This window comes from Pleurodeles waltl, chromosome 2_1 (assembly GCF_031143425.1).
Source record: "Pleurodeles waltl isolate 20211129_DDA chromosome 2_1, aPleWal1.hap1.20221129, whole genome shotgun sequence".
Lineage (NCBI taxonomy): Eukaryota > Metazoa > Chordata > Amphibia > Caudata > Salamandridae > Pleurodeles > Pleurodeles waltl.
This window is the reverse complement of record NC_090438.1, coordinates 703487338-703513934: the sequence shown is the minus strand read 5'-3', so window position 1 is coordinate 703513934 and position 26597 is coordinate 703487338. Positions and strand designations below refer to the sequence as shown.

Below are 26597 nucleotides of genomic sequence, written 5' to 3'. Positions count from 1 at the left end.
AATACCGGGGCTAAAGTTTAACACATGTAATGGTTTGGAGACTTTACCAGTGATGTTCATAGTGTACGTCTGATAACAGCGACCCCTTTTTTACCTCCTCTTGCTTGCTTTGAAGTCATATCACATTGTTTAGCCCTTTGAATACTCCAAAAGGAAAACTCGGAAAAGCTCACAGAAAAGGACAGCTTCGGTTGTTGATGCGCATGCGCTGTATATGTTGTAATGTGACTCACGGCTGCCCTGCTGTTGCCTTTGCTGCATCAGTGTGATAAAGGGAAGAATGGAAAGGCCCCAACGTGCTTTGGGGACATCGGGTAAAGTTCACCTGCTGTGTTTTTACCCCAGGCGTTCTGTGCTTTAAAGACTAGGGCCCGTATTTATACTCCGTTTGCGCCGAATTTGCGTCGTTTTTTTCGACGCAAATTCGGCGCAAAACTAACGCCATATTTATACTTTGGCGTTAGACGCGTCTAGCGCCAAAGTATGAAGAAAGAGCGTCATTGTTTTGCGTGAACGCCTTCCTTGCGTTAATGAGATGCAAGGAAGGCGTTCCCGTCTAAAAAAATGACGGCGACCCAAATGCGTCGTATTTATACTCCCGGGCAAAAATCACGCCCGGGAGGTGGCGGGTCAAAAAAACCCGCATTTGCGCCACTATTTAACGCCTGGGTCAGGGTAGGCGTTAAGGGACCTGTGGGCTCAGAATGAGCCCACAGGTGCCCTCCCCTGCCCCCAGGAACCCCCCCTGCCACCCCTGCCCACCCCAGGAGGACACCCAAGGATGGAGGGACCCATCCCAGTGAAGTACAGGTAAGTTCAGGTAAGTATAATATTTTTAATTTTTTTATTTTTTTTGTGGCATAGGGGGGCCTTATTTGTGCCCCCCTACATGCCACTATGCCCAATGACCATGCCCAGGGGACACAAGTCCCCTGGGCATGGCCATTGGGCAAGGGGGCATGACTCCTGTCTTTACTAAGACAGGAGTCATGAAATGGCGTCTGGGCGTCGAAAAAATGGCGCAAATCGGGTTAAGACGATTTTTTAGCGTCAACCTGACTAGCGCCATTTTAAGACGCCCTAACGTCATTTTTTCCCAACGCCGGCGCTGCCTGGTCTACGTGGTTTTTTTCCACGCACACCAGGCAGCGCCGGTCTGATTGCGCCGTCTAACGCCATTCCATAAATACGGCGCCCGCATGGCGCTTCAGAATGGCGTTAGACGGCGCAAAAATTTTTGACGCTAAACTGCGTTAGCGCAGTTTAGCGTCAAAAAGTATAAATATGGGCCTAGGGCCCGTATTTATACTCCGTTTGCGCCGAATTAGCGTCGTTTTTTTCGACGCAAATTCGGCGCAAAACTAACGCCATATTTATACTTTGCCGTTAGACGCGTCTAGCGCCAAAGTATGGGCAAATAGCGTCATTTTTTTGCGTGAACGCCTTCCTTGCGTTAATGAGATGCAAGGAAGGCGTTCCCGTCTAAAAAAATGACGGCGACGAAAATGCGTCGTATTTATACTCCCGGGCAAAAGTCACGCCCGGGAGGTGGCGGGTCAAAAAACCCCGCATTTGCGCCACTATTTGACGCCTGGGTCAGGGTAGGCGTTAAGGGGCGTGTGGGCTCAAAATGAGCCCACAGGTGCCCTCCCCTGCCCCCAGGGACCCCCCCTGCCACCCCTGCCCACCCCAGGAGGACACCCAAGGATGGAGGGACCCACCCCAGGGACATTCAGGTAAGTTCAGGTAAGTATAATTTTTTATATTTTTTAATTTTTTTGGGGTGGCATAGGGGGGCCTTATTTGTGCCCCCCTACATGCCACTATGCCCAATGACCATGCCCAGGGGACATAAGTCCCCTGGGCATGGCCATTGGACAAGGGGGCATGACTCCTGTCTTTACTAAGACAGGAGTCATTTAAATGGCGTCTGGGCGTCGAAAATAATGGCGCAAATCGGGTTGAGGCGATTTTTTTGCCTCAACCTGACTTGCCCCATTTTAAGACGCCCTAACGCCATTTTCCCCCTACGCCGGCGCTGCCTGGTCTACGTGGTTTTTTTCCACGCACACCAGGCAGCGCCGGTCTGCTAGCGCCGGCTAACGCCATTCCATAAATACGGCGCCCGCATGGCGCTTCAGAATGGCGTTAGACGGCGCTAAATTTTTTTACGCTAAACTGCGTTAGCGCAGTTTAGCGTCAAAAAGTATAAATATGGGCCTAGGTTGGCCACGGAAGTAGCCCAGTTCCTTTTGCGTATTTTTGTGAGAAAATAAACAGCCACAGACTTTCAGACTTTACCCCATCTCCCAATGAGAGGACTTCGTCCCAAGTAAAACTTTGAAGCACATCCAGAAAATTCCACTTTTAAAGCAGAAACCATAAAAAAGGCTTTGAAAATGCGTCTAATCGAAAGCCGTGCCTACTATGCTATGTCTCATAAAATGTGCTGCGATGTGCAATCACAATTTAAATATTAAAATACCAGACTCCATGGTCAGATAAACTGATGCACGATCTGTGTTTGTTGACCTATTTGGCAATATTAAAACATGAATTAGCAATGTCATAATGATAATACATTTAAAATCCAGTGCAGATATGCCATGGTAAAACAACGCACTCTGGGCAGCAATGCCGAGACCTAGTAATCAATCAGCTATTGAATTGTACCATCAACAGCATGATCTGGACAAGTATAATAAACATTCACAACAGTTTCACAATAGTTTGCTGTCGGGTTATTAACAAAAGTAAACCTCCTAACACTTCAGTTATTGGGTAAGGTAATTTACATGATTGTAATGCAGATTGATAGTAGTTATTAAACATTTAATCAGGTATTAATGGTTTAATCACGTAAAAACGGTGTAAGGTCCAAAATAACATTGTGGCTTTGAGAAAGAAAGGCAGACAGGATGCCAGTGGATCTAATACATGGTTCCATATAGTGCGCACTTTGTATGGGGGGCATTTCAGAGCTCGCAACACAACTACTGTTATTACGCGAGCGCCAAACATTGCATTTAAAACATTTACTCAGCTGTTTACCATAGGATGTGAGCGCTGTATCTCGCATCATGGAATATTGAGCTAAGCCGGGTTTCACCAGCTAGTTCCTTAATTACGATGCCTGCGGCTCTCTCAGCTGTGTTGGGCCACATCGCTTGCACATCTTGGAGATGTAAACCCCTCTGCAGTGCCTCCCATTTTAGCACAAGTGTGCAAAGGCAAACGTTACTCAGGAATGAGTGGGGGATTAGATCCCTTGCCCAGCTGGAGCAGATGTTCCAAAACACTAGCAGCAGGGAGTGCTTAAACATGGCAATACTTCCCATTGTAGCCACCCCCCACCCCGAACCCTATGAACCCTGCTCACATGATAACTGCAGAAGAGAGGTTAGAACACCAAAACCAAAACCACACAGCAGGGTGGCAAGACCTGCACTCACAAGGAAGGTTCAAACATAAAAAAATAAGCATTTGCAATCCAATGAGTGTCGATTTTGCTCGAGGTAGAGCTATTAGCGTTGTAAACTACAGGAGGAGTGGCAATGCATATATTGTGTAGCAGCCGCAGCAGATCTCAAGGAGAGGGCGGGAGTGGGTGGGGATGGGGCACATTTAATTTTTTTTTTTTTTTAAATGAGCATGATCGAACTGTGTAAAACCCATCTAGATTGTGCTGTGTAGGAAACAAAAAGAACGAGTTAGAACTAATAACGGTGTAAACTCCTAACCAGACTTCTTGCCACATAAACATGATGAAAAGTAAAACATTTTCACATAAGTGAGCCGAAGGTCGCCATGAGCGTGAAGGAGACACATAAAAGGAAACAGAAGTTCGCCCATAGTGAAACATATCGGCAAAAGTGCAATTATCCATGAAACTGGCAAAAGTGCAATTATCCATGTAACCGGCAAAAGTGCAATTATCCATGTAACATGGTCGATGTCATGCAAAGTCCTTGACTACTGCCCAGCGAGATCATGCTGCTTATGAAGTAAAGAGAAAAGTAGTCCAGAAACCATATGGAAAACATTGAGCTTCGTATGTTTTCAGTAGTTGGCTAATGCGCTCAAGGAGGGGTAAACACCAGAAAAGGCACGACGTATGCATGCCTTTCACTAATCAAATCAAGCCAATTTTGAAAGGCAAGCCCACGAACCAACCAAACTGATGGGTCTGGTTAAAAGCCCATAGAGAGATTACACGAGGGTCAGAGAGCTTTGCGCACTCGACCCTAAAAAGGGGGCAGATAAATCCAAAACATAATATACTTAAATTAATTGAGAATTCGTGATGGCACAGGGAAAACAGCACATACGTCAGGCAGAAAAATACATGGCAAAAAACCTTTTACATAATTCCAACTCAATCCTCCACACAAAACGACGTATCTGGAATACCCACGTGGAATAACCAAATAAATCTTTTTAAAAATTAAAACATACATGGGAACAGTATTTTGCAGCTAGCGAAAGAGGTATAGTGAAACCCATAAGCGGTGTTTTGTACACAGCCCTGCTATTATTAATTCATCTAGCTGCCTTGGTCATTCTTGACTTTCTAGTGTTCTCTACCCCTAAAAGCAATTTAATATGCAGATGCTACAAATCACGCAATAACAATTTGGTTCTTAGATGTGGATAAAACCTTCTACCTGACAGTAATTGAAAGATGTATTAAAGAAAATTGAATTCCTACCCCAGTTCACCTTGCTTCCTTGTATGAAGACGCATCTGAAGAGCTGAAGTTAGATTGCGTCGGTGTCGGTGGCATCGAGATCCAATAGGGCTCCATCAGAGCTGCTCTTTGCCGTCACTATTGTTTGCTCTTTTTATTGAACCACCTTCTAATTTTATATCAACTGAGGATGGTATTAAGGTCAAACCCAAGGCTTCAGGAGCTACGCACATTTGCTGATATGTGAACAATGTATTCCTCTTTTTTGCTACCTGACAAAACAGGTATTTCCATTTTTTGTAATATAAATATTTTCTGATTTCTCTGGTTACAAAATAAAAAATACCTATACGTTCTTTCATTACACACCTGCAACTCAATTTTACTTGGGTAGAAGCAAAATATGATAGCAGATAAGGGCCGTGCACAGCTAGGAGATCTGTTCATAGGGCAAGAGAGAAGAAATGTATCAATTCAGTATTTATCCTTATCCAGACTGCTACTCCCTAGAAATATTTTTTAAAAACAGACTCTGATTAATGATGTAGGTGCAAGGCTTGATTGGGAACTTGGTGCAGGTAATGTGGGAATACCCCACTTTATCAACATTCTGTTGCAACATATTTGTGTACATGGACAGAACCCGTGAGATCGTTAAAATGTTCACCCATATTTTTCATTGCTGCGGAGGCTGTGGGAAAAGGGTATGGATTGTCCTCCCGAAAACCAGATATTCCCGGCTGTCACAATGAAAAAAAAAAAAATCTATAGACTGAATGCTTGAATTAATCTCAGTCACTGGAAATTACCATCCCCGTCTATCATGTCTTTGCAAGCTATGCCACCAGCTGTATGGAAATCTACCTTGAGCTTGACCCAGTGGGAACAATGCAGCCCAAACTGCCAAACCAGATCTTTTCGGCACCAAAAAAATACAACCCAAGACCGATGTTGGCCTCCTTGGGCCTTTCCAGTTGGGTGCATATTGGTTCGCCTGTCACATTGTGCATGGAACTCAAGTCACAAAGGTGACACAAACTCAGCACAGACTCAGTATTTACTTTCCGATGCAAATCATTATTAGCATGGGCGTGTTGGCTAAATTGATGCAAGGTAGTGGTATGTGCAACTTTGAACTACGTCGAGCTATTTTTCACCAAGGGATAACTTCATTAGTGGCATAGAAGCGTTCACGCGGGTTTTGATTCAAATCCCAATCAACTAACATGTGGAAAGGGATTTATGTAAAAAAAAAACGCGGGGGTAATTTAGAAAGACTCCACATTTTTCCAACTTTGAGTGAGGGCCGAACTACACTGCACACATACAAAATGGAGAAATTATGAAACCATGTATTTCATGGAAGGTTGTGGGTGTTGGCACATGGCAGCCTAAAGTGCGCCAGTGCTGGAGCAGAGACCAACAGAGCCATATGTTAATACATGTGACAGTTGTTTCTTTTCCCTTTTGAACGCAACGCTTTGCTTCTTTACTAAGCGTCTCACTCAGTGCGACTTGCAGGTCACCAGTTTGCATCCTGAAAATACACTGAATACAAGTACAATGGGTTATAGTCACTTGTTTTGTACAGTGATATGTAAAAAATATATATCCTTATTATTAAAACTCAAATATATTCAGTGGCTGCAGGTACCTGCCTTACTCAGAAAATGACATGACAACCATAAGAATAAAGGCCACACAAACTTGAATTTCCTCCAGGAACAGAAACTGCAGTCAAGCACAAAATCAAAACAACACTTTGAGGAAGCCCACAATGGTCACAAAGATGCAGAAAACAAGCAAATAATAGTTGTCTCAATATTTAATCCCCCTTCTTTTCTGAAAGGGTTTTCTGGGGAAGAATAAAAAATGTTCTAACTTATGCGTCAAGAATTTTCAATCCTATTAAGGACACGGAGGCGAGGATTATGCTTCTCTCTCTTTACTGCAAGTTAAACAGAAGCCAATCAAAACACTTAACAAAAAACTTCCTTTCCCATGAACACCCACAGTCTATAATGTCCACCAATCACAGGTCTGACCCCCTGTATATCTCCCTGTTAACACAGTCCTTCCTCTTTCTTTACGATCAAAACCAAATAAGTACTTGACTCCTTGAAACTGGAATCTCCCCGAAAAAACTGGAACTCTGAAGATGTCATTGACTATCCTCCTGTCTGAAGAATACCAAGATTCAACTCAACCTTCATTACTGCACGACTGCTCAGGTACCCCTGTTCTCAGTACCTAGAATAAAGAGAAACGCAAATAATAGCCTTCCCTAGAAATGATATAATTGGTGGGCATGCAATCATTCAAACATAATGCATAACAATTTCCACAAGCTAAACAACACAATAAATTATGTTCAGGGTGGGATAATCCTCGCCTCTGTGTCCTTAATAGAATTTAAAATTCTTCATGCGTAAGCTAGACATTTTTTAATTCTATGTCAGGACCGGAAGCTTCGGATTATGCTAGTTCAAAGCTGATCCAATTCTGCAGAAACAACATCAACAATAGGTTTGTGAGAGAAAAATTTAAATGTGGAGTCTGATGACCAATCAGCCGCTCTCATAATGTCCTCCAAACGAGAACCAACAGAAAGCGCCTTAGAGGCCATAGCTCCTCGAACTGAACATGCCCCAACCATAGAAACATCTATTCCAGCTTCCTCCAAAATCCATCAAACCAAACGTGCTAGGGTAGCCATAGAGACTGAACCAAAAGGTTTCTGTAAAGAAATGAGCAATTGCCCCTGTAAATCTCTACGGATCTCACAAGTACACTCATAAGCTTTCAAACATTTAACAATGCATAACTTCTGATGGTGAGGAAAAGCTGGATAAGAGACATATCTAGAAGCTGTCTTGGTATTGTTTGCAATAGTAAATGAAACTCCAGAAGGAGTAAATACTCTACCTGCTAGATCCAGTGCACTCACATCCGACACTCGTTGGCAGGACTGAAGACAAAGCAAAATAGTTAGTTTCACTGAAAGTTGCTTACGTGAAAGATCTTCATTACATGGTCAAGCTCTCAAGAATCGTAAGACTATATCTACATCCCATAGAGATGAATATCTGGGTTGAGGAGGTTTAACCATTCTAATACCATGCATCAGTTTACATACCAACGGGTGTTGCCCTACCGGTTTTCTTTCTATATGGAATGGCCCGTTGAAATCGCCTGTAGCAGAAATGAAGGGGTTTTGCTTTGTAATACACAAACTACAGAGTAGGGTGCAATATGATTAGTAGAGTTTTATTGGTTTAGTGATCTTATAGGTAAAGTTTATTTGTCGTTTCAATTATGCTTCTGGTTCTCTTTTCACTAGCATACCTCTTGGTTCCAGTACCTGTCTCTTCTGGGGGGACTCAGCACACCTCGGGGAAGAAAAATAAAAAATTCTGGTCTCAGAGAAGTGGATTTTCCATAATTAACGGATAGGGTTATTAGGGAAGGGAGTGGGTGGCGTTGTGAGGAAGGGTTCACACCAGTGACACCAGGCTTGTGCATTCATATGTCTCCATGACATGCATAGGTGTCTGTGATGGTGTTTTCAGATTTCTTTATAGATGTGAGCCACTTTTTCGTCCCCCCCCTCTGTTATTACTCACTCCCTCCCTTCTCCCGTTTTCCCCAATTGGTGAGTTCAACCAAAAAACCACATGTACCTTGTGAAACCACGTTCCTCCTGGAACGTGGCTGGGCTGTTGGCATGTAGAATTCTGGATTCTTCCTTCGTTTCCCTTCTCATCCCCTCCTTCCGTCACCTTCTCTCCTTCTGCCTGCTCTTGCTTCTCTCTCCATTCCATCTCCACGTCTCACTTTTCTCTCTCCCTCTCTCTCCGTTCGGTCTTCTCGCTCTGCTCCTTCTCCTTGCTCCGCTCCTCCTCCTCGCTCCACTCATTCTCCTTGCTCCACTCCTCCTCGCCCCACTCCTTCTCCTCGCTCCGCTTTCTCTCCTCGCTCCGTTCTTTCTCTCTGCTCCTTCTCCTCGCTCCGTTCTCTCTCTCCGCTCCGCTTCTTCTCCGCGCTGCACTCTCTTTCTCCACTCTGCTCCTTCTCCTCACCCGCTCTCTCTCCACTCCTTCTCCTCACTCCTCTCTCTCCGCTCCTTCTTCCTGCTTGCTCTCCTCTCTGCTCCTTCTGCCCGCTCCGCTCTCTCTCTCTGCTCAACTCCTTCTCCTCGCTCTGCTCTTTCTCCCCACTCCGATCCTTCTCTTCTCTCTGCTCTTTCTCCCCCTCCGCGCTCTCTGTCCACTCCTTCTCCCTGCTCCACTCTCTCTCTCTGCTCTGCTCCTTCTCCCTGCTCCGCTCTCTCTCTCCGCTCCTTCTCCTTCACTCCACGGCTCTTCACCCCCTTTCCTCTGTCTCTGCTTCCGGGGCCTCCTCCTCCTACATCACGGATGGTTGTCATGGTAACAGGTGATGCCGGAAGTGCCGGGAACACCCTCCTCCCGGAATCCCCATTATATCGCCGATCTAAAATTGTTCATGGTTCTGTAAGCCATGCCCTGTGAGGCTAGGTCAGAAAGGAAATTAACGATCATACCAATAGTCATCTCCAGGGGATCAAGACTTTGTTCACCACACCAGCATACCCATGTCTTCCATGAAGATTGATATCTCTAGTGAGTGGAAGGTGCCCAAGATTGGGACAAGAAAAACAGCAATTTGTCCGAAACTCCAGGCACTTGCCATTGTCTCTGGAATCTCTCCACGCCATCAGTGATAACTGCCCCATTAATATCAGAGGATGTCCAGCAACAGCCAAGGATCCAGCAGGATCGCAGTCGGATGAGCACAGGACATTGACATCACCACTGGAAACCACGATTGAGCCTTCCAAATGGGTGTCACCAAAATTAATTCTGCCTTCTGTCTCCTCACCTAAGACAGTACCCTCTGAATCATGGCAAATGGAAGAAACACATAAAGTATCCCCTTCCCCATGATTGCAGAAATGTGTCTGTTACCAACGCTAAGGGATCCGGCCTCCAACTGAAGAAGTGGGTCATATGAGCATTGAGCCTCGAGGCAAAGAGATCCATCAAACAAGGACCCCAATAAAGGTTCAACTCGTGGAAAACTTGAGGGTTGATTTTCCATCGCTGCCATCCCTGAGGAAATGGGAGTTCCAATTCTCAATCAGATTGGTTCGACCTGGAATATATTCTGCCATCACAGAAATGTGATGTTGCAGGCAAAACTACCAGAAATCCTTCGCAATTTCCACCAGAACCAGAGATCTAGTCCCCCTAGACGGTTTACATACTGAACAGCCAAAATGTTGTCCATTCAAAGAAGAATGCAACATTTCGCCTGTCAGGGAGACAAGGAGCAAATTGCAAGTGCCCCCTCCAATAATTCTAGGCAGTTGATATGGAGGTTCAATTCCTCCAAAGACCACTGGCCTCCTGTCTGGACTGAACCACAACGAGCACCCCAACCCCAACAACTGGCATCTGACTCTATAATCATCTCTGGACTGATGCAAAGATGGCTCTGCCGTTCCACTCATCCATGTGTGCTAACCACCAATCGATCTCCGCTCTGGCTTCCTCCGACAGAACAATCTGTTCCATGTAGGATAAGCCTTTGCAAAGATGCATGATCTAGGGGGCTTGTAAGGCTCGGTAATGAAGAGGCCTTTGAAAAATCGCCTGAATGGATGAGGCCAAAAGACCCACCAATTGTGCTAAGCTTTTCAATGATATAGTCAGAGAGGCAAGGACTCTCCTCAACTCTTTCTTGAAGGAATTCTTCTTTGTCAGAGGTAAGAACAATTGGGGACTTGATAGAGTCCACCTGAAACCCTAAGAATTATATGACTCTCGTGGGGGTCATCACCGACTTGTTCGAGTTGATAAGAAACCCTAGATCCTGAAGAAGCTGTACAGATGTAACAAGAATGACTCTTCTGTCTGAGCCATGATCAGAATATGGTCCAGGGATATAATGAGACAAACCGCTCTTTCCCTGGGGAACTGTACTACAGTTTTTAAGAGTTTGGTAAAACACCATGGAGCGGAGGAAAGACTGAAAGGAAGAATGGCAAATTCGTACCATTGATCTCGCCAATGGAATTGGAGATAACAACAATTTGGTTCGAAAATAGGAACCATAAAGTATGCGCCTTTGAGATCTAAATGCACTAAATAGTCTCCCTCCTGAAGAAGATCTCTTAAGAGATGGTTAGCCTGCATCTTGAAATGGTGATAGACCACCCATTAATTGAAATCCGTTAGATTGAGAACCAGGCGAACACGCTGCCTTTTCTCTGAACTAGGAAAATAGAACTGACAAACCTGAAGGGTGAGGACTTGATGTGAAGATAGCTTGTTTCTGTAGAAGGGATGCTACTTCTTTGTCCATGAAAGAACTCTCTATCTGGGAAAAATAAATGGGACGAGGAAGAGGCGTGAAACTCTATTTTTTAACCCCTCGCCATCTGAAGAACCCAAGGGTCCGGTGAGATACGCTCACAATGTGATCCTTCAAACTTCCTCCCAGAGAAACCTCTGAGAAAGGAACAGTTCTCACCTGTAGAAGTTACTTCGGAGGAGTTAAAACCACCTCTGTTGTTGCGGAAGCCACAACCTCTACCTCGCCGGGCTCTCGTTGGATAGAACCCCGATCTGGAATAGTAACCCTGACTCTGCTGATTGTAACCTCCAGAGGTCTGGTAGTATCTGCGACCTGGCACTCGACCTCTGTAGCATCCGGCCCTGAGAAAAAGGCCCCTGTTGAACATCTTCTTCATTGAAGATTGGGCTTTGTCCAGTGCGGAAAAGGTGGCAACATACTTCCCCAAATCCTTGACAAATTTATCGCCAAAGAGCAAGCCATTTGCCAAAGAACCTGCCTCATTAGTGGCCAATTCCACTAGTTTAGGATCAATGCGCATCAAGAATGAACGTCTTCCCTCCATAGACATAGCATAGTTCGCATTGCCCAACAGACAGACAGCTCGCTGAGCCCATTCTAACAGGGTCTGGGGATCCAAAGGAGTTCTAGATTCCTTGGCCAGTATGGCCAGTTCTAAGCTCTTCATGAGTGGGCCAAATATATCTAACAATTTATCTTGGCAGCCTTTCAAGGCCCGGTCCAAGCCTTTCTTTTGATCTTTAGAAAATCTTTTGATGAAGGTTGCCATGCTTTGGTCTAAATCAGGAGTATCAGGCACTTTGCCCAATAACAAGGGGCGGGGACATTTCGAACGCAAACTATTGCGCACGTCACGGTAAACACCCTTTCTAATATGGTCCTGCACATAATGAGCTACCTCTGCACATTGCATCCATTCAATAGAGCAGGGATGGATTATGCTTTCTGGATCAAATGATAATGTGCGGGAAACTCGATCACTCTCCTGCACGTTATGAGATTTACGTTTGCATTAGCTAGACGGCTTAGGCTCGTCCTGCTTTTGGTCAGAACCTGAAGAGCGTGAGTCAGAAGAAGGAACACCTTCTGTCAGAATGGAGGAATCCAAACCAGTCTCAGGAACCTCCATTGCTAGAAAAGAACCATATTCATGGTCCTTTATCACAGACGCAGCCATCTGCGCCAAGATGTCTGCAGGTGAAGCTGGTCCTTTTAGGGCTCCTCTGGCAAAGGCCACATTGAACGGCTGGTCCTGTTGAGACCCCGATTCAGGAAAAGAGCGTCCTCTCTATTCACATTGGCCAAATCTAACAAGAGACTGAGTAAAGGGTTTCAATGCCTGAAATTCACAGAGTCCTGGACATGGGGCCAAATGTACGAAATAGATGTACTGTGGCTCGCAAATGACAATGACACTGTGTGCGATTCGCAAGGGGCTTGCAAATGACCTACCTCATGAATGTTCATGAGGTAGGTCGCAATTTGCGGCCCCATTGGGAAAGGCCGCCCTCTCAGGGATGGTGGCCTGCTGGAGACAGCAGACCACCATGTCTGTGACTGCTTTTAAAAAAAGCTGTTTTTAAAAAAATGCAGCCCATTTTCCTTAAAGGAAAACGAAATGCATTTAAAAAACAAAAAATATTTTCGCTGCCATTCACAAAGGGGAAGGGGCCCCATCGGGACCCATTCCCGTTTGCGAATGGGTTAGCATCAGTTGGAAACTGGTGCTAACTGCGATTGTGTTGCGACTGCATTCATGGTCACAAAACAATCATACATGGGACTGTGACTCGCAATTAGGAAGGGAACTCCCCTTCCTAATTGCAACTCGCAAACCCTTTTTGCAATTCGGTAAATAGATAACCGAATCACAAAAGTGGGTCTGTACATCCCAAATTGCATTTTGCGACATGCAAAATGCTTCGTACTTGTGGCCCATGATACCCCAGGGCCTCTACTAATCTCTCCCCCATATGGTGTTCATCAGTTACCTCAGGAAGTTTCTGGTAATACTCATCCTTTTCAGTGTAGTACGTCATGAATACTGAGGATGGATGAAGGAGTGCAAAATGGGGGGAAACATGGAGGGAGCTCCTGCCAATTTCCCCAAAGGCAAAGCCCGTATTAGAAGCGCAACTAAGACGCATCAGACCGCCCCTGTGAAGAAGGGGCTGGTGCCTGACACGTGAGATACGATTGTGTGTGAAGCCATCGATCGCGCTACCAAAAGGCAATAAACAGCACCGCAACACGTTCTAGAGCCCTGCTCCACGGTGTTATTGATATATATATAACACCAGAAAACTAGCGATAATAAACGTTTCACAAGCATAGGAAAGTCACTTATCTGTAGGCTGTAAGCAGCAAATAAAGAGGAAGGACTGTTAACAGGGACAGATATATAGGGGTCAGACCTGTGATTGGTGGACATTATGGACTGTTGGGGTTCATGGGAAAGGTCGTTTTTTGTTATTAAGTGTTTTGATTGGCTGCTGTTTAACTTGCAGTAAAGAGATAGAAGCATAATCAGAAGCCTCCGGTCCAGACATAGAATTCGGATATTTGTTCAGAGTAATTAATGAGCAGATGAGGTGCTGCCAATAGTAAGGAAGTTTAGACTTTTGGCACTAACCACTTTTTTTCCTAGGTTTGAAATGGGAGATATGCAGGTCCGTCATGCAAGCACAAGTGAACTACCAAATCTTCATCGTAGGTGAAATGTTGTGGTTTCAAATCTGATAGCCACTGCCACCGATACAGCTGCCATGTCTTGCTTTTTCTATTGCAGACATGGGTGTTTAACCAGTGTTGTTTTTGCTAACAATATTATGCATCATAGAAGGTTCTCGAACTGTTGATGGGTAATCTGAATAGATGTGGCCGATAGATGCCTAAAGGTAACTGAAGACCAAGGGCATCATGTATTGAAAATGAATTAGGTAAAAGCAGACGTAATTTGAGCACAAACTTTTAGCAAATGCATTTATGTTTTGTGAACCTACCTATGTACTAATTGGTCGGTTCACAAAATACTGAATCCTAGTGGATTGCAATTCAACCTACCTCATTATTATACATGAGGTAGGTTGCAATTTACGACCCACTATGATTGGCTACAATCACATCAGGGTTGCCTGTTGGGGTCAGCAGAGGACTATGAATTTGAAAGCTATTAAATTAAACAATAATGTTTTTTAAATACAGCTCATTTTCCTAGAAGGAATCTACAAAAGAAAAGAAAAATATTTTTTCCCACACTTTCAATGGTAAGGACTCCTCTGGGTGCAAATGTGTTACCACCTCCTTTGACAGGACGGTAAAGAATTAATATTTTGCAACTCTATTTTGATCGCAAAACATTAATGTATACCTAAGGGAATTGATATTTGGAAGAGACGCTCTTAACATAGTTAAATAAATTACCAGTGCTGCTGACAATAACAGTTAAGGTTGTATTTGGTATTCTGTATTCTTTCCCCGTGCCTAAAGTAGAGAATTCCAAAAGGGTACCATGATGTTTTCAGCTGAGCTACCAATTTGATCTTGATGATTGTTAACTGATTTTTGTTTGACAGTTTTTAAGGGCTGGTCAGTCCCGAAGATCTGCCTTTGGTTCCCTTCAGTCCCTGATCAAGTCTGTCTGTAAAGAGGAATCAAACTTCTTCACCAACGACGATATGTTTGCCAGAATGCCACAGATCACTGAGCTGTTGAAGAAGGACATGGAAAAATACAGCATTCCAGAAAATTCAAGTAAGATACTTTGCCTTTGAGCACCCAGAGGGCACTTGAGCAATAAACCCATTGACCCTAGAGACCTAACCATATATATTTAAGCTGGAGCTTTGTGCTCTTCACGTTAAGTGCTGAGCTCTCTTGTGGTTATTTTATAGTTGCATTTTGTGCCCTTAAAAGTGTTCAAGTAAGGCTTTGAGACATGTTTTTTTTTCTCACAATTGTTGCTGATTTCGTTCATTTAACAATATATCTGCTTTGTATATGTTGATGTGCTGTACCCTTGATAAAGCACGCAGGCCCACCTTTTAAATTTTGGTGTTCTCACTCTTTGACAAAGTCAGTCGGTCTGCCTTACTTAAAATTACACCCTTTTTATTATAACATCACATAGTCAGCTGTGGGTGCCCTCAGAGGTCTCTGGCAATGTGCCCACCCCCAAAAAGCATACAGCCACAGCTGTGCATAGTGAAGTTTTGGGCATCAGGCGGGATTAGGGGCAGAGCCTGGTCGCAAGCTCTACTAACATCCACCCCCCCCACATGGCAAGAGACATCTTACTTTACATTATACAAATAGAAATTCACTTGAAAAAAACAAAGATTAAAGCGCCGTTATAGCTAGGTATGGTAATAATAATATCTTACTTTGCATTTACCAAACAAAGTAGAAATTCAATAAAAAACAAAGATTAAAAAGACTGTATAGGTAGGTGAAAATGTGAGTTAAATCATACCTAAACTAACAAAACTACAGAAAATCACCAGTTATAGTTTTCTCGAGTAAATATAACTTGTTGCCTAAAGTAACTATAACTTGTGCATCTGCCATGCACTGCTTATGACCTCACATATTACAACTCTCATGAGCTTATAGATCCCAGAGTGAGGGCACAGGATGACACTATCACCTGTGTCACTATGTTCACACCAAGCTCTAACCAAACACAAAAGATTAGACTCCAACACCGGCCTATCCTACAGATGGGCTCACTGGATATTACAATTCCTCCATTTGTGTTCTGTAGGACTCAGAGCCCTAGGGACATGTTGGAACACACTAGACCCTAGAGGACACTAACGATTTGATTGAACAATGCCCCCTCTAGAACCAGTAACTGGGCGTTACCCTTGTGGCTCATGTGGAGTGTTCCATCTGATGGAGGTTACAAAAGAAATTGAGTTGGATACCAGTCTCACATGGATGCTGAATAATCACACCAACTGCTATACCAAAAATTGCACATACATGATCACATGCCCGTATGCCTTGCAATGCATTGATATGACGATCAGACTCATCAAAGTGAGGATTACAGAACACCAAAGTGGTATTCAGTGTAAAAAGACTACCATTTGGATGAGCACTCATTTTTTGACAAAAAACACACTCCAGATGATGTTATGTGGACTGTCCTAGAAAAATCGCAGGCACTGGAACAAACAAGCCCTTTTCCGGAGGGAACAATACTGGGTTTTCCATCTAGCCACACATATAGATGTCTGGAATGATGATATTCCTTGGAGTGAACTAGACTACTGAGCTTTATAACTCACATGTTCCATTTATGTCCCTATGAAGAACACTGACTGACATATGGCTCCTCAGCCAGTCTCATAGGACTGCTGCTCTGTGTTAACATCTCACCATCTTGGGTATGGGAACTGATATTTGATGGACAGGACTGGGCTGTCAGTGTAAACAATAAGGGAACACCGAATTAATACCATCTGATTAATTTACATCCCCCATATGGAATACTGTAGATCACCTGCCATTTGGCGACATTCCATTTTTTGCCACATCTCTTCCTCTAGGCAGTCTTGAACATCAGACTGTTTGTTATACATGAGCAGATTTCGATATATTATTTTGACACTCTTGGCCTTACTCAGGGCAAGCGTGTCATATTCTTCATTCTCCAGACAACATTGTACTACAGACTGCTTGCATTACACGAGCAGGCTTGGATATTGCATTAGAACACTCTGGGCCTCTCCAGGCCATTACCATATCATTTTAAACCTTCATTCCAAGATGGCAGCCCATTTCTGATGTTACTGTTCTCAGGAGCTTACATTCAAGATTGGACATCACCCTCCCTTGTCTCCGGACACTCTTCTCATCTCCAGCCATATGCACATGTCCTCTATGACGTGCAGACCAAAGACATTGCTTCATACCTCAGAGGAATGTGTGGACTATGTGCCCTGTCTCAGCTGACACTAACACTTCCTTATTCCCCCAAACATGGTGGATGCATAGAACACCTCCACCCACTAGTTTATTCCATGTGCCTCAGCTCCACCTTCACTCTATCCCACATGCTACCTCCCACTGGCTCACAATCCACAGCCTTAATACAAAGTTTTTAAGCTCCCTCTCTGGCAGTCTGACTACCTTTAGGCTGGCAAAGTAGGGTAAGTCGCTGATACATCACCACGCTGGATGCTACAAGTATACAGAAGGAACCCCTATTTTTATGTATATCTTTGATTACCTCCCTAATTACTTGCTAATGCATAAATTATTTTTATTAGTTTTATCATGCAGCTGAGCATGGCCCACTGCCTACACCTAAGGGGCATTAGTTGCTCTCCAATAGGGTAAGAGTCTCACTACCTTTATTTGAGAAACTATGTATGCACCACGGTCCACGTGTGGTTTTGGACTTTGTGTTGTATGTTGTCACGTCTTTCACCTACCTGTGTGTTTATCTTTTTAATGTATGCACCTTTCTCTGATAGGCGTGACTTCACCTTCGACATGATTTTATAAGTAATTACCTAATGTACATACTTACCACTGAGGGGAAATATGTCCTTTCTACCCATCGCTGCAATACTTCTTACCTGCTGTCTTCCCTCTTTTTTTTTGCTACAGGTCGGATTACTATAAGTTTTAACCATATAAGCATATTTTACACTATACGGGTTGTTGGACTTTTTTGCTTATGCAGGGTCATCCCCAATCTTTTTGCCTCCTGCCTCCTATTGTTTCTGACCTGTTGCTGTTGGCTTTTGAACTCTGAGCACTCTACCACTGATAACCAGTGCTAAAGTGCATATGCTCTCTGTGTAAATTGTATGTAATTGGTTTGTCCATGACTGGCATATTTGATTTACTAGTAAGTCCCTAGTAAAGTGCACTAGTGGGCCTGCAGCACTGGTTGTGCCACCCACATAAGTAGCTCTGTAATCATGTCTCAGGCCTGCCATTGCAGTGTCTGTGTGTGCAGTTTTAACTGTAAATTCGACTTGGCAAGTGTACCCACTTGCCAGGCCTAAACCTTCCCTTTTCTTACATGTCAGACACTTCTAAGGTAGGCCCTAGGTAGCCCCAAGGGCAGGGTGCAGTGTATGGTTACGGTAGGACATTTAGTGATGTGTTTTATATGTCCTGACAGTGAAATATTGCTAAATTCGTTTTTCACTGTTGCAAGGCCTGTCCCTCTCATAGTTTAACATGGGGGCTACCTTTAAATCTGATTAAAGTGCAGATTCCCTTTGGGAGCGGAGGGAGATGTGGAGTTTGGGGTCTCTGAGCTCACAATTTAAAAATACATCTTTTAGTAAAGTTGATTTTAAGATTGTGTGTTTGAAAATGCCACTTTTAGAAAGTGAGCATTTTCTTCCTTATACCATTTCTGTGACTCTGCCTGTTTGTGGATTCCCTGTCTGGGTCAGTTTGTCAGTTGGGCTGGTTGCACCTCACACTAGACAGTGACACAAAAGGAGCTGGGGTGTAGTCTGCATTTCCTGATGAGCCATCTGTGCTAGGAGGGAGGGGAGAAGTGGTCACTTACACCTGAAAGGGCTGTGCCTGTCCTCACACAATGCCGTCTCCGACCCCCTGGTGAGTGTCTGGGGCCTGGCATGGGAAAGGCAGATTTCAAATTCAAAAGAGACTTTACTTTGAAGTAGGCCTACTTCCAAGGAGAAATTGGGTATAAGAAGGGCACCCAAAACCACAGACTTTAAAACACTTCTGGAAACAAGAGGAACCTGTGCCTGGAGAAGAGCTGAATAGCTGAGGAAGAAGAGCTGCCCTGCCTGTGACTGTGCTTTGTGGAGCTATCCTGCAGTTGCTGCTTCTGCCAGAGCAAGAGGGCAAAGACTGGACTTTGTGTGCCTTCCATCTTGTGAAGAATTCTCCAAGGGCTTGATTTAGAGCTTGCCTCCTGTTGTTTGAAGTCTCAGGGACAGCAAAGACTTCTCTCTGCCAGCACCTGGAGTCTCAAGAGAGACTCCTGCTCTGACAAGTGGTGCCCTATCTAGTCACTGGGCCCCTGAAAGGAAAGCTGGTGGAAATCCAAGGAAATCGACTTCGGATGACTTCGGACCGACGCCGCTGCTGAATCCGGTGACGCCACATGCAACCGACTTCGTGATCTTTGCTGGAACGCGACGACCTTCGCTGGCCCAACGCCGCTGCAGCCCCGCTGAAGTCCGTGACTCCATGGAAGTCTCCGCACCACGTCGTGACCGACGCCGCTCGAAGTGCACGGATTTAACGTTTCGCACAGACGGCGTGATCTCCGACTTCGCGCATCGACTTATTTTCACTCTTCACCAAAGGTACTGTACTCGGGGGTCTACGCGACTGCGTATTCGGCGCTGCTGGTGTTGGCTTTTTGGGAATGACTCTGTCACGACGGCGTGTTAACACCTCATCGAAGCATTTTGTGTTTCTAAGCGCAATTTTTTAGTTTAATCTTTAAAAATTCATAACCTGACTTGTGTATCTGGATTTTTGTTGTTTTGGTCTTGTTTTGTTTAGATAAATATTTCCAATGTTTCTAAAATGGTGTTGTGTCATTTTGTAGTGTTTTCATTAAGTTACTGTGTGTTGGTACAAATACTTTACACCTAGCACTCTGAAGTTAAGCCTACTGCTCTGCCAAGCTACCAAGGGGGTAAGCAGGGGTTAGCTGAGGGTGATTCTCTTTTACCCTGACTAGAGTGAGGGTCCTTGCTTGAACAGGGGGTAACCTGATTGTCAACCAAAGACCCCCATTTCTAACACAGGTGAACTTGTGATTAGGTACTTATAGTAATATTACATTTTCATTCCCAATCAGCTGTAGATCAGGTTTCATATTTGATTCTGATGAATTTTCAGTGATCCCTTTGGACCACTTAAGCCAAGAAATATGTGGACCACTATTTACTCACTGTTTGAGCTGTCGAGGATCATCCTCTTCAGGAAAGCTACCCCTTATTTTTATTCATGTCAAGAGGACCAATATATTAAAATTCGTAAGGTACCTATTAGCCATTCACCAATCTACACACACATCACCTTCACTCACATATTTAATCAAGGCATCCTTATTTAAATATCTCTAGCAAAGAGCCCCTTCAAGAGGTCTGTTGGGCATTGCAGTGCCGGTCCAACGAGGATCTGCCCAATGATGAAGCATGACACCCACTTTTGTGTGTGTGGGCTCATGCTTCTGATCAATCGGATCCCTCCAATCAGTTGACTAGCCTTTGCACACCGACAGCTTCTTCCTCGCTCCTCTCACTTAATGTTTTAGGAACAGCATACCTTTGTGAACATTAATGCATTGACGGAGCATGTGTGCTGGACCTCATAACTCGCTCCCTGTCCCTATTTGTTCTTTTTGACTTCTAATATATGGACCTGCATTGTCACATATCATTATCTATTTTGCCTAAGGGAGTTGAAAAGGCAGTGAAATTAGCTGATTTGGTTTTAGCTTCTTTAAAAAGTGAATTTGCAAAGGCGTGTTATTTTCATAGAGCCTTAATTCACTGCTTTGTATTTCTTCTTTTTAGTTATGTTTTATTCTTCTTCTTTACCCTTCTTCGTCTTGAAAAATGACCATGGAGCAGGCCTTGTATTCTCAAGTCAGTATCTATTCCCCTCTCCCACATCATGAAATTAACTAATCACATATTTTGAGTGTCAGTCTTGCCTGGAGATGAACATTGTGTCTTGACTTGCCCTCTCTGTTTTTGGGGTGCTCTCTTTATACCCAACAAATCTGACAGGAAATGTTATTTCATAGTATAAAAATTCATAACAATACAGTTACCTGAAAGAATAGAAGTAAAGAAATGTAAGCACTTAGCAATAATCAGGAAGACGTGCTGAATAACAGGTGACATAAAATTAGTAGGCAGTGGATTTAATAACTGCATTTTTTCAGAAGGCCAGAAAAAATGGGTATTGAAGCTTGTGTTCTGCAAGAGAGATTCAAACCCTTGGAGTAATGCAAGAGAAAGCCTAATGTGAAGTGCTCCTCATCCAGTCTGGGGACCATGGAAGTCTAATGACATTAACATTTTTAACAACGTAGTGAGAAATGGAAACAAGTGAGACCTGTAGAGACTTAACATGAATTAAGTTATTTTATATAGGCATGAAATTAGAATATCTGTGTTCCTAAAAATGCAGTGTGACATTTTGACCAAAATAGTGTGGAGAAAATATAACTCTGCCCTTATTAGTTGGTGGATTCCTTTATTTTTTATTCTCTCTAAAATAGAGTTCCCTTTTTATCTATGTACATGAGGAAACCCAGTGAGTGTGCTTGCTCAGGAAGTAACTGAATAATTTAATAATTACTGTCTTACACAAAGAGGATGTATTAAGAACGTTGCATCAGGAAAATGTATGGTTTCTATATGGGAAAAATGTATCAATGCGAGAAGGTAAATTAATAATTAAAATGGTTCATAGTCCACCACATGTATTAAGGTGACTATTTTGTTAGATGCAGTTACACGTTTCAGTAATTTAAACCTGAGCTCAACTTCTGGTAGCTATGGCACAAAGCAAACAAGCTTAATAAAATGTGTTAAAACATTTAGAAGTACATACACAGTTACAAAGTTGACAACAAAAAGTTGCCCTGATACTTTTAGCGTCTTTGGGTTCATTCTCTTTTTTGATCTTGAACTCCTCCAATGGGAAAAGGCTACGGGCTATATCCAAAGAGGGCACCTCCAGGTGGATACTTTTTGGGCCAGGTCTTGCTGAATTGGATTTGTTGCTGCTGGGTCCAAGCAGATGAAATAAGGTCAACTTTTCTTATGCCCCTTAGCGCCCCCTAATGCCACCACGGTGGTGCTCAAAAATGTTGACCCTAATCCTGAAAAGCACCCAGAGGCCCACTGAACACAATGGGAGCCTCTTTTTAACACCTGCACTTAGCAGGTGTTAAAAAATGAAGATAAAAATGGTGCAAAGGAATCTCACAAACTCCTTTGCACCATTTCTGCGGCCCCCCCAGCACCAGAACATCCCCCTTGCATACATTATGTCTGGCGCAGGCATAATGTGGTGCAAGGGGTTACAAAATGGCGCAATGCAAGCACTTTGTAAATATGGCGCAACATTTTTGCCCTTTCCAACTCCACATTAGCATACAAAAATGATGCTAATGTGGCGTTGGAATGGCGCTCGGCCACCATAAATCTGGGCCTATGTTTCTTTGATCCTTAATAATTGACTGCTTTTTGTGTTAGTCAATATGAGGGTGATATAGAAAGAGAACCCGCCAATATTATGAATGTGCTAAATTCAGTGCATGTCACAATTCATTTTCCACCTGATCTCTGCTTTTCTTCAACAGCCCAGTTTTGCCTGCAATTTTATCAGGAAATCTTGCAGTCTCCGAATGGGGCCCTGGTGTGGACATTCCTGAAGCCTCTACTGCACGGAAAGATATTATATACGCCCGACCTGCCGGAGATCAGACTTGTGGTCGAGAAAGTAAGCATCCTTTAAAATGTAAAGGATTCCTACCATGTTTTTGTGTTGGCTTTGATGACTTATAGTTGATTAATGTGTTTTAAAAAAACAGAGTTATTGTGGGTTATTAGATCCATCCACGAGCAAACGTCTAGCGTTGTGTAGAATGATAGAACAGAGGTGTTTGGTATGGTGGGGGCATTTTTTTATTACAATTTCACTTTTTATTGCACTCTTAGTCAAGGGCCCCACCTACAAGCAGACTGGTTGATAGTGAGAAATTTACTGCACCTGGTAAATACCACCATTGAGAGTTGAAATAATTACCACACGCAGCAATACCTCTAATTTCAAATTTCCTTGTGAACATAAGGAGTAATACATGTATATTTCTGCATCAAATTCTTCATATATTTAAATTTTCTGTCAATATTTCCAGTGGTAAATTCCGGCAGGTTTCAGTATGATGCACATCTCATATTTCCAATCTCTGCACAAACGTGATATAAATTAATTAATAATGGTACCCAGTACCAGTGACTTTATTGACAAAGATTGAACTGGCTCCTGATGAAAATGGAGAAGTCAGGTGAAAATAGTGCCAAATGGTGCAGCAGGTACCACAATATCACTTAAAAATCTGTTCACAACGTGGCACAGGAAATGTTCCTCACAATAACATTGAGGATAATCAACATCATGTGTACAAAATGCAAAAGATAAAATTGAACTGAACTAGCTAGAACTGCCCGACAAGTAACCATTTGAGAGATCAGCATAGTGTGAGTGAGAAGCAATGAAAATTTCTGGTTTACTACAAGACACTCAACACCAGGTTTAATGTTTTTCTGGGTGATTGACAACTATTCCAGCATATCAAGGTTTGCACATTATCATGAAAAGGAAATCAGATGATCTGGTGCAGTCGATCTCACTGACTCCATCAAAACAGTGCTAACTTAAATAAGCATTGGCATAGCCAATAAGTCTCGCCTTTTGGACTTATATGTGTTAGACATTCAGCACATTATCCTGGGTCTCTTGCTTCCCTCAACTAACTCGGACTGGATGATGCAGGCAAATAGACTGACGCAACGTTAATTGATGATAAAAGTGTTGGACGTTACCTATGAAAGGTAAAGGGGCTCCCCTGTGCATCCAGACATTTAGCTTTTGATTGATTTCTTCAACTCAATCTTGTGGCATATTAAATCATTGTTTAAACCTGCTACAAATCAATGAGCAGGTGGCATGTACTATACATATAGAAATTACTCAATAGGTCAGTACAGTCAATTCACTTATCTAAGATGGCTCCTCCATTCAACCACTACCTCCCTTTGTCATCTCTGTGATCACTTCCCGTACACAACAGTACTGACACAGAAGACCCATATTAGATTGACCCCTGCCCCATGTTGTATGTTGTAGTGGGCAGAAGAAAAATGTGAATAACACAAAAATAAATCAATGGATCATGGATGAGGTCTAGCTGAAAGACCCTATGAGTAAGTATACTGTACATATAATTTAGGAAAATCAAACGATCAAAGCTAACTCCAGACCTAAAACGGTATCTTGCCTACTTTAAAACTGATCACTCAAATTCAGACCAAAAATGAAGCAACGATAAGCTTGAACGTCCAACCCTCGTAAATAGAGGTAAGGTCCCTGCTTACCATTTACTAGCTTCTGCCACAACCGGAACCACTAACCACTACCCCACCAGCAGTCACACCACACACATTCAGCACAAGAAGGCCCAGCTGAGGCCCTCCCTTGTTGCTGCTACACTGACATACTACTGCTCTCTTTATTTCCAACTCACAGCCATCTGGAATGCTAAACACATTCTCCTGCACTATTGGCAACTTACCCTTTTCTGGTAACCAAAGAATACAAAACCTACTAAATTCACAAAAACACCAATGTCAACCACTGCAATTTGTAAAAAAAAAAAAATAGGACTTCTAGAATCAGTCAAATGCAACTATGCCATGGGTAAATATGCAAAATAAAAACTGTAGCCTTATATGTTAATAAGTAAATACAGAACATATTTCCTATTGGATAAGAAATGCCATTCTTAGCTTGCTAAGTGAACGCCCTGTGACTCAAATTGGCCCTGTTAATATTGATGTCCCTAATACTAAATGGGCACTCTGAATGTGGTAAGGGTGTGTATTTTAGCATATTGTTCAGAGCTATTGATTCTAAGCATGTGCCCTGTCAGAGGAAGAAATTGATTTTACAGCCAATTTCCAATAAACCTTTAAATAAAATAAACCTGATTCACAAACTGCATGATTTGTTTGCGCATGGCATAGTACTTTATGACATACAGATATGCTCACTCTCAGAATGTTAGGATGTGTGTTATTTTTAGTATCGAAGGCACAAGCCATTTTGAAGGATACACAGAGTGACAAATATATGTTTATGGGTTGTCAGTACTTAGGGTCATATTACATGAATGCAACGCATAGACTTCTTATTCGCCTGTACTAGTTGTGTTCAGTTATATGGCCAGTGTCAAGTTGCATCAACAGTGAATTCAACACACAGTCAAAGAACACCTTACATTTATTGCTTTGGAATAGAAAGCACAGTGGTGCACAACTCTGCCACTAACACTTCCCATGTGCTCCCTTTGGATATACCCCTTTATCCCCTGCAACCCTGCTCATCGAGCTCACCTCACGTGTCCATAATGCAGCCTACCGTTTCCCATCGAGCATACCTGTACCTCCCAGACAGCTACAGTCATGTGTTTCCAAATGGAAATAAGTGGTGGAATAACCTGCCCAATCCTCACAAGAGCCAAGAAACTGGTAACGTCCAGCTAATGCAGACTCCCCAACAACAAACAGAAGGCAGCAGCGGAGGCCCTCACTCACTAGCATCATCCTGGGTCCATACTGCATTGATGCAGCCTGTGGGCCAGTGGCTCTGGTGTTGAGGCTGATCTTTGGAACTGGGAAGGGAGCGGTAGAATAATTTGCCAGATCCCATTGGGACTTTGGACCTGAGGATGAAAGGTAGCTGACGGGTTTGTTCTACCGTTTTCTTGTCCTTGCAGTCTCCATCTCTACTTGGTGGTCGAGGCTGGCTTGCGAGCAGCTCCTGTGGCTTTCTCAGGCAATAGAAATCAATATAGAACTGCAAATGAACGCAAACAGAAGGGAAGGGTGGGGGGATGGCTGAAACAGCAAAGCAGGAGGGGGTTGAGGGATGTCGAAATCTGCTTACTTTGAAGTCAAAGAAACTAAATAAAAGCATTCCATGTGAGGAAATAAGACCAAGAATAACACCCCTGCTTAGAGAGCTCTGAGCTTGGAGCCACTGAAGACACTGAGCACTTTGTCAAATGCTTGTAGAGAAAGTGAAAATTAGTCCCTAAACAGATGCTACAATGGGACAAGTGGAAGGCAACAAGTTCTAGGGCACTGCTCTGTGAGAGTGGACAACGATGAAAAGGAAGGACAAATGGGAAAGATTAACCACTTGGAAGCAAGGATTTTTAAAGGACACAGAAACAAACAAATGAAAAGCAGGGGGCGGGCTGTAAGCTCACAAAGTATATACAACATGTCTCAAAGACACAGTGCAAGTACTGGCTAAGCTTGACCTAAAAATGAATTTGTTTACAATGCACCAAAACACTTCTTGGAGGATCACTAGGCCCCATATAAAAAGTCATTAAACCCTACTTGTATTTATATAATTAAAAGTGTATTGATACTTGTTATTCGTTACATGAAACAGAATGCAAAAAAAATAATAGGTTGAGATGTGCAAGTGTCACCTGGCAAAGAAAACTTTGAGTGCTCTGATAAGAGCCATTTTCTTATTGTGCTTCTTAGTAATGTTTTGCTGACTAGGGGCCTCTCGTGCCAGTCAGGGTAATGGTAGTGCCTGGGCAAACTCTCCAGGTCTTTTGCTAATGAAATGGCATCAGTCGTGTTTGCTATTGTGTCTGAGTAGAGGGAGATGGATGCATGCACTTGCACACACATACTCACACTAACCCATCCACATGCACTCTCACTCACACCCA

At 43.3% G+C, this 26597-nt stretch overlaps 1 protein-coding gene across 1 annotated transcript in view; it reads left to right on the top strand.

The window, feature by feature from the left end:
* ABCA13 (ATP binding cassette subfamily A member 13) overlaps positions 1 to 26597 on the top strand; it is a 2435905-nt gene that overhangs the window by 602973 nt on the left and 1806335 nt on the right. Inside the window, exons 17-18 of the mRNA XM_069216941.1 lie at positions 14659 to 14836; positions 22422 to 22561. Of these exons, the coding sequence (XP_069073042.1) occupies positions 14659 to 14836; positions 22422 to 22561 (318 nt within the window). The remainder of the gene's footprint in view (positions 1 to 14658; positions 14837 to 22421; positions 22562 to 26597) is intronic.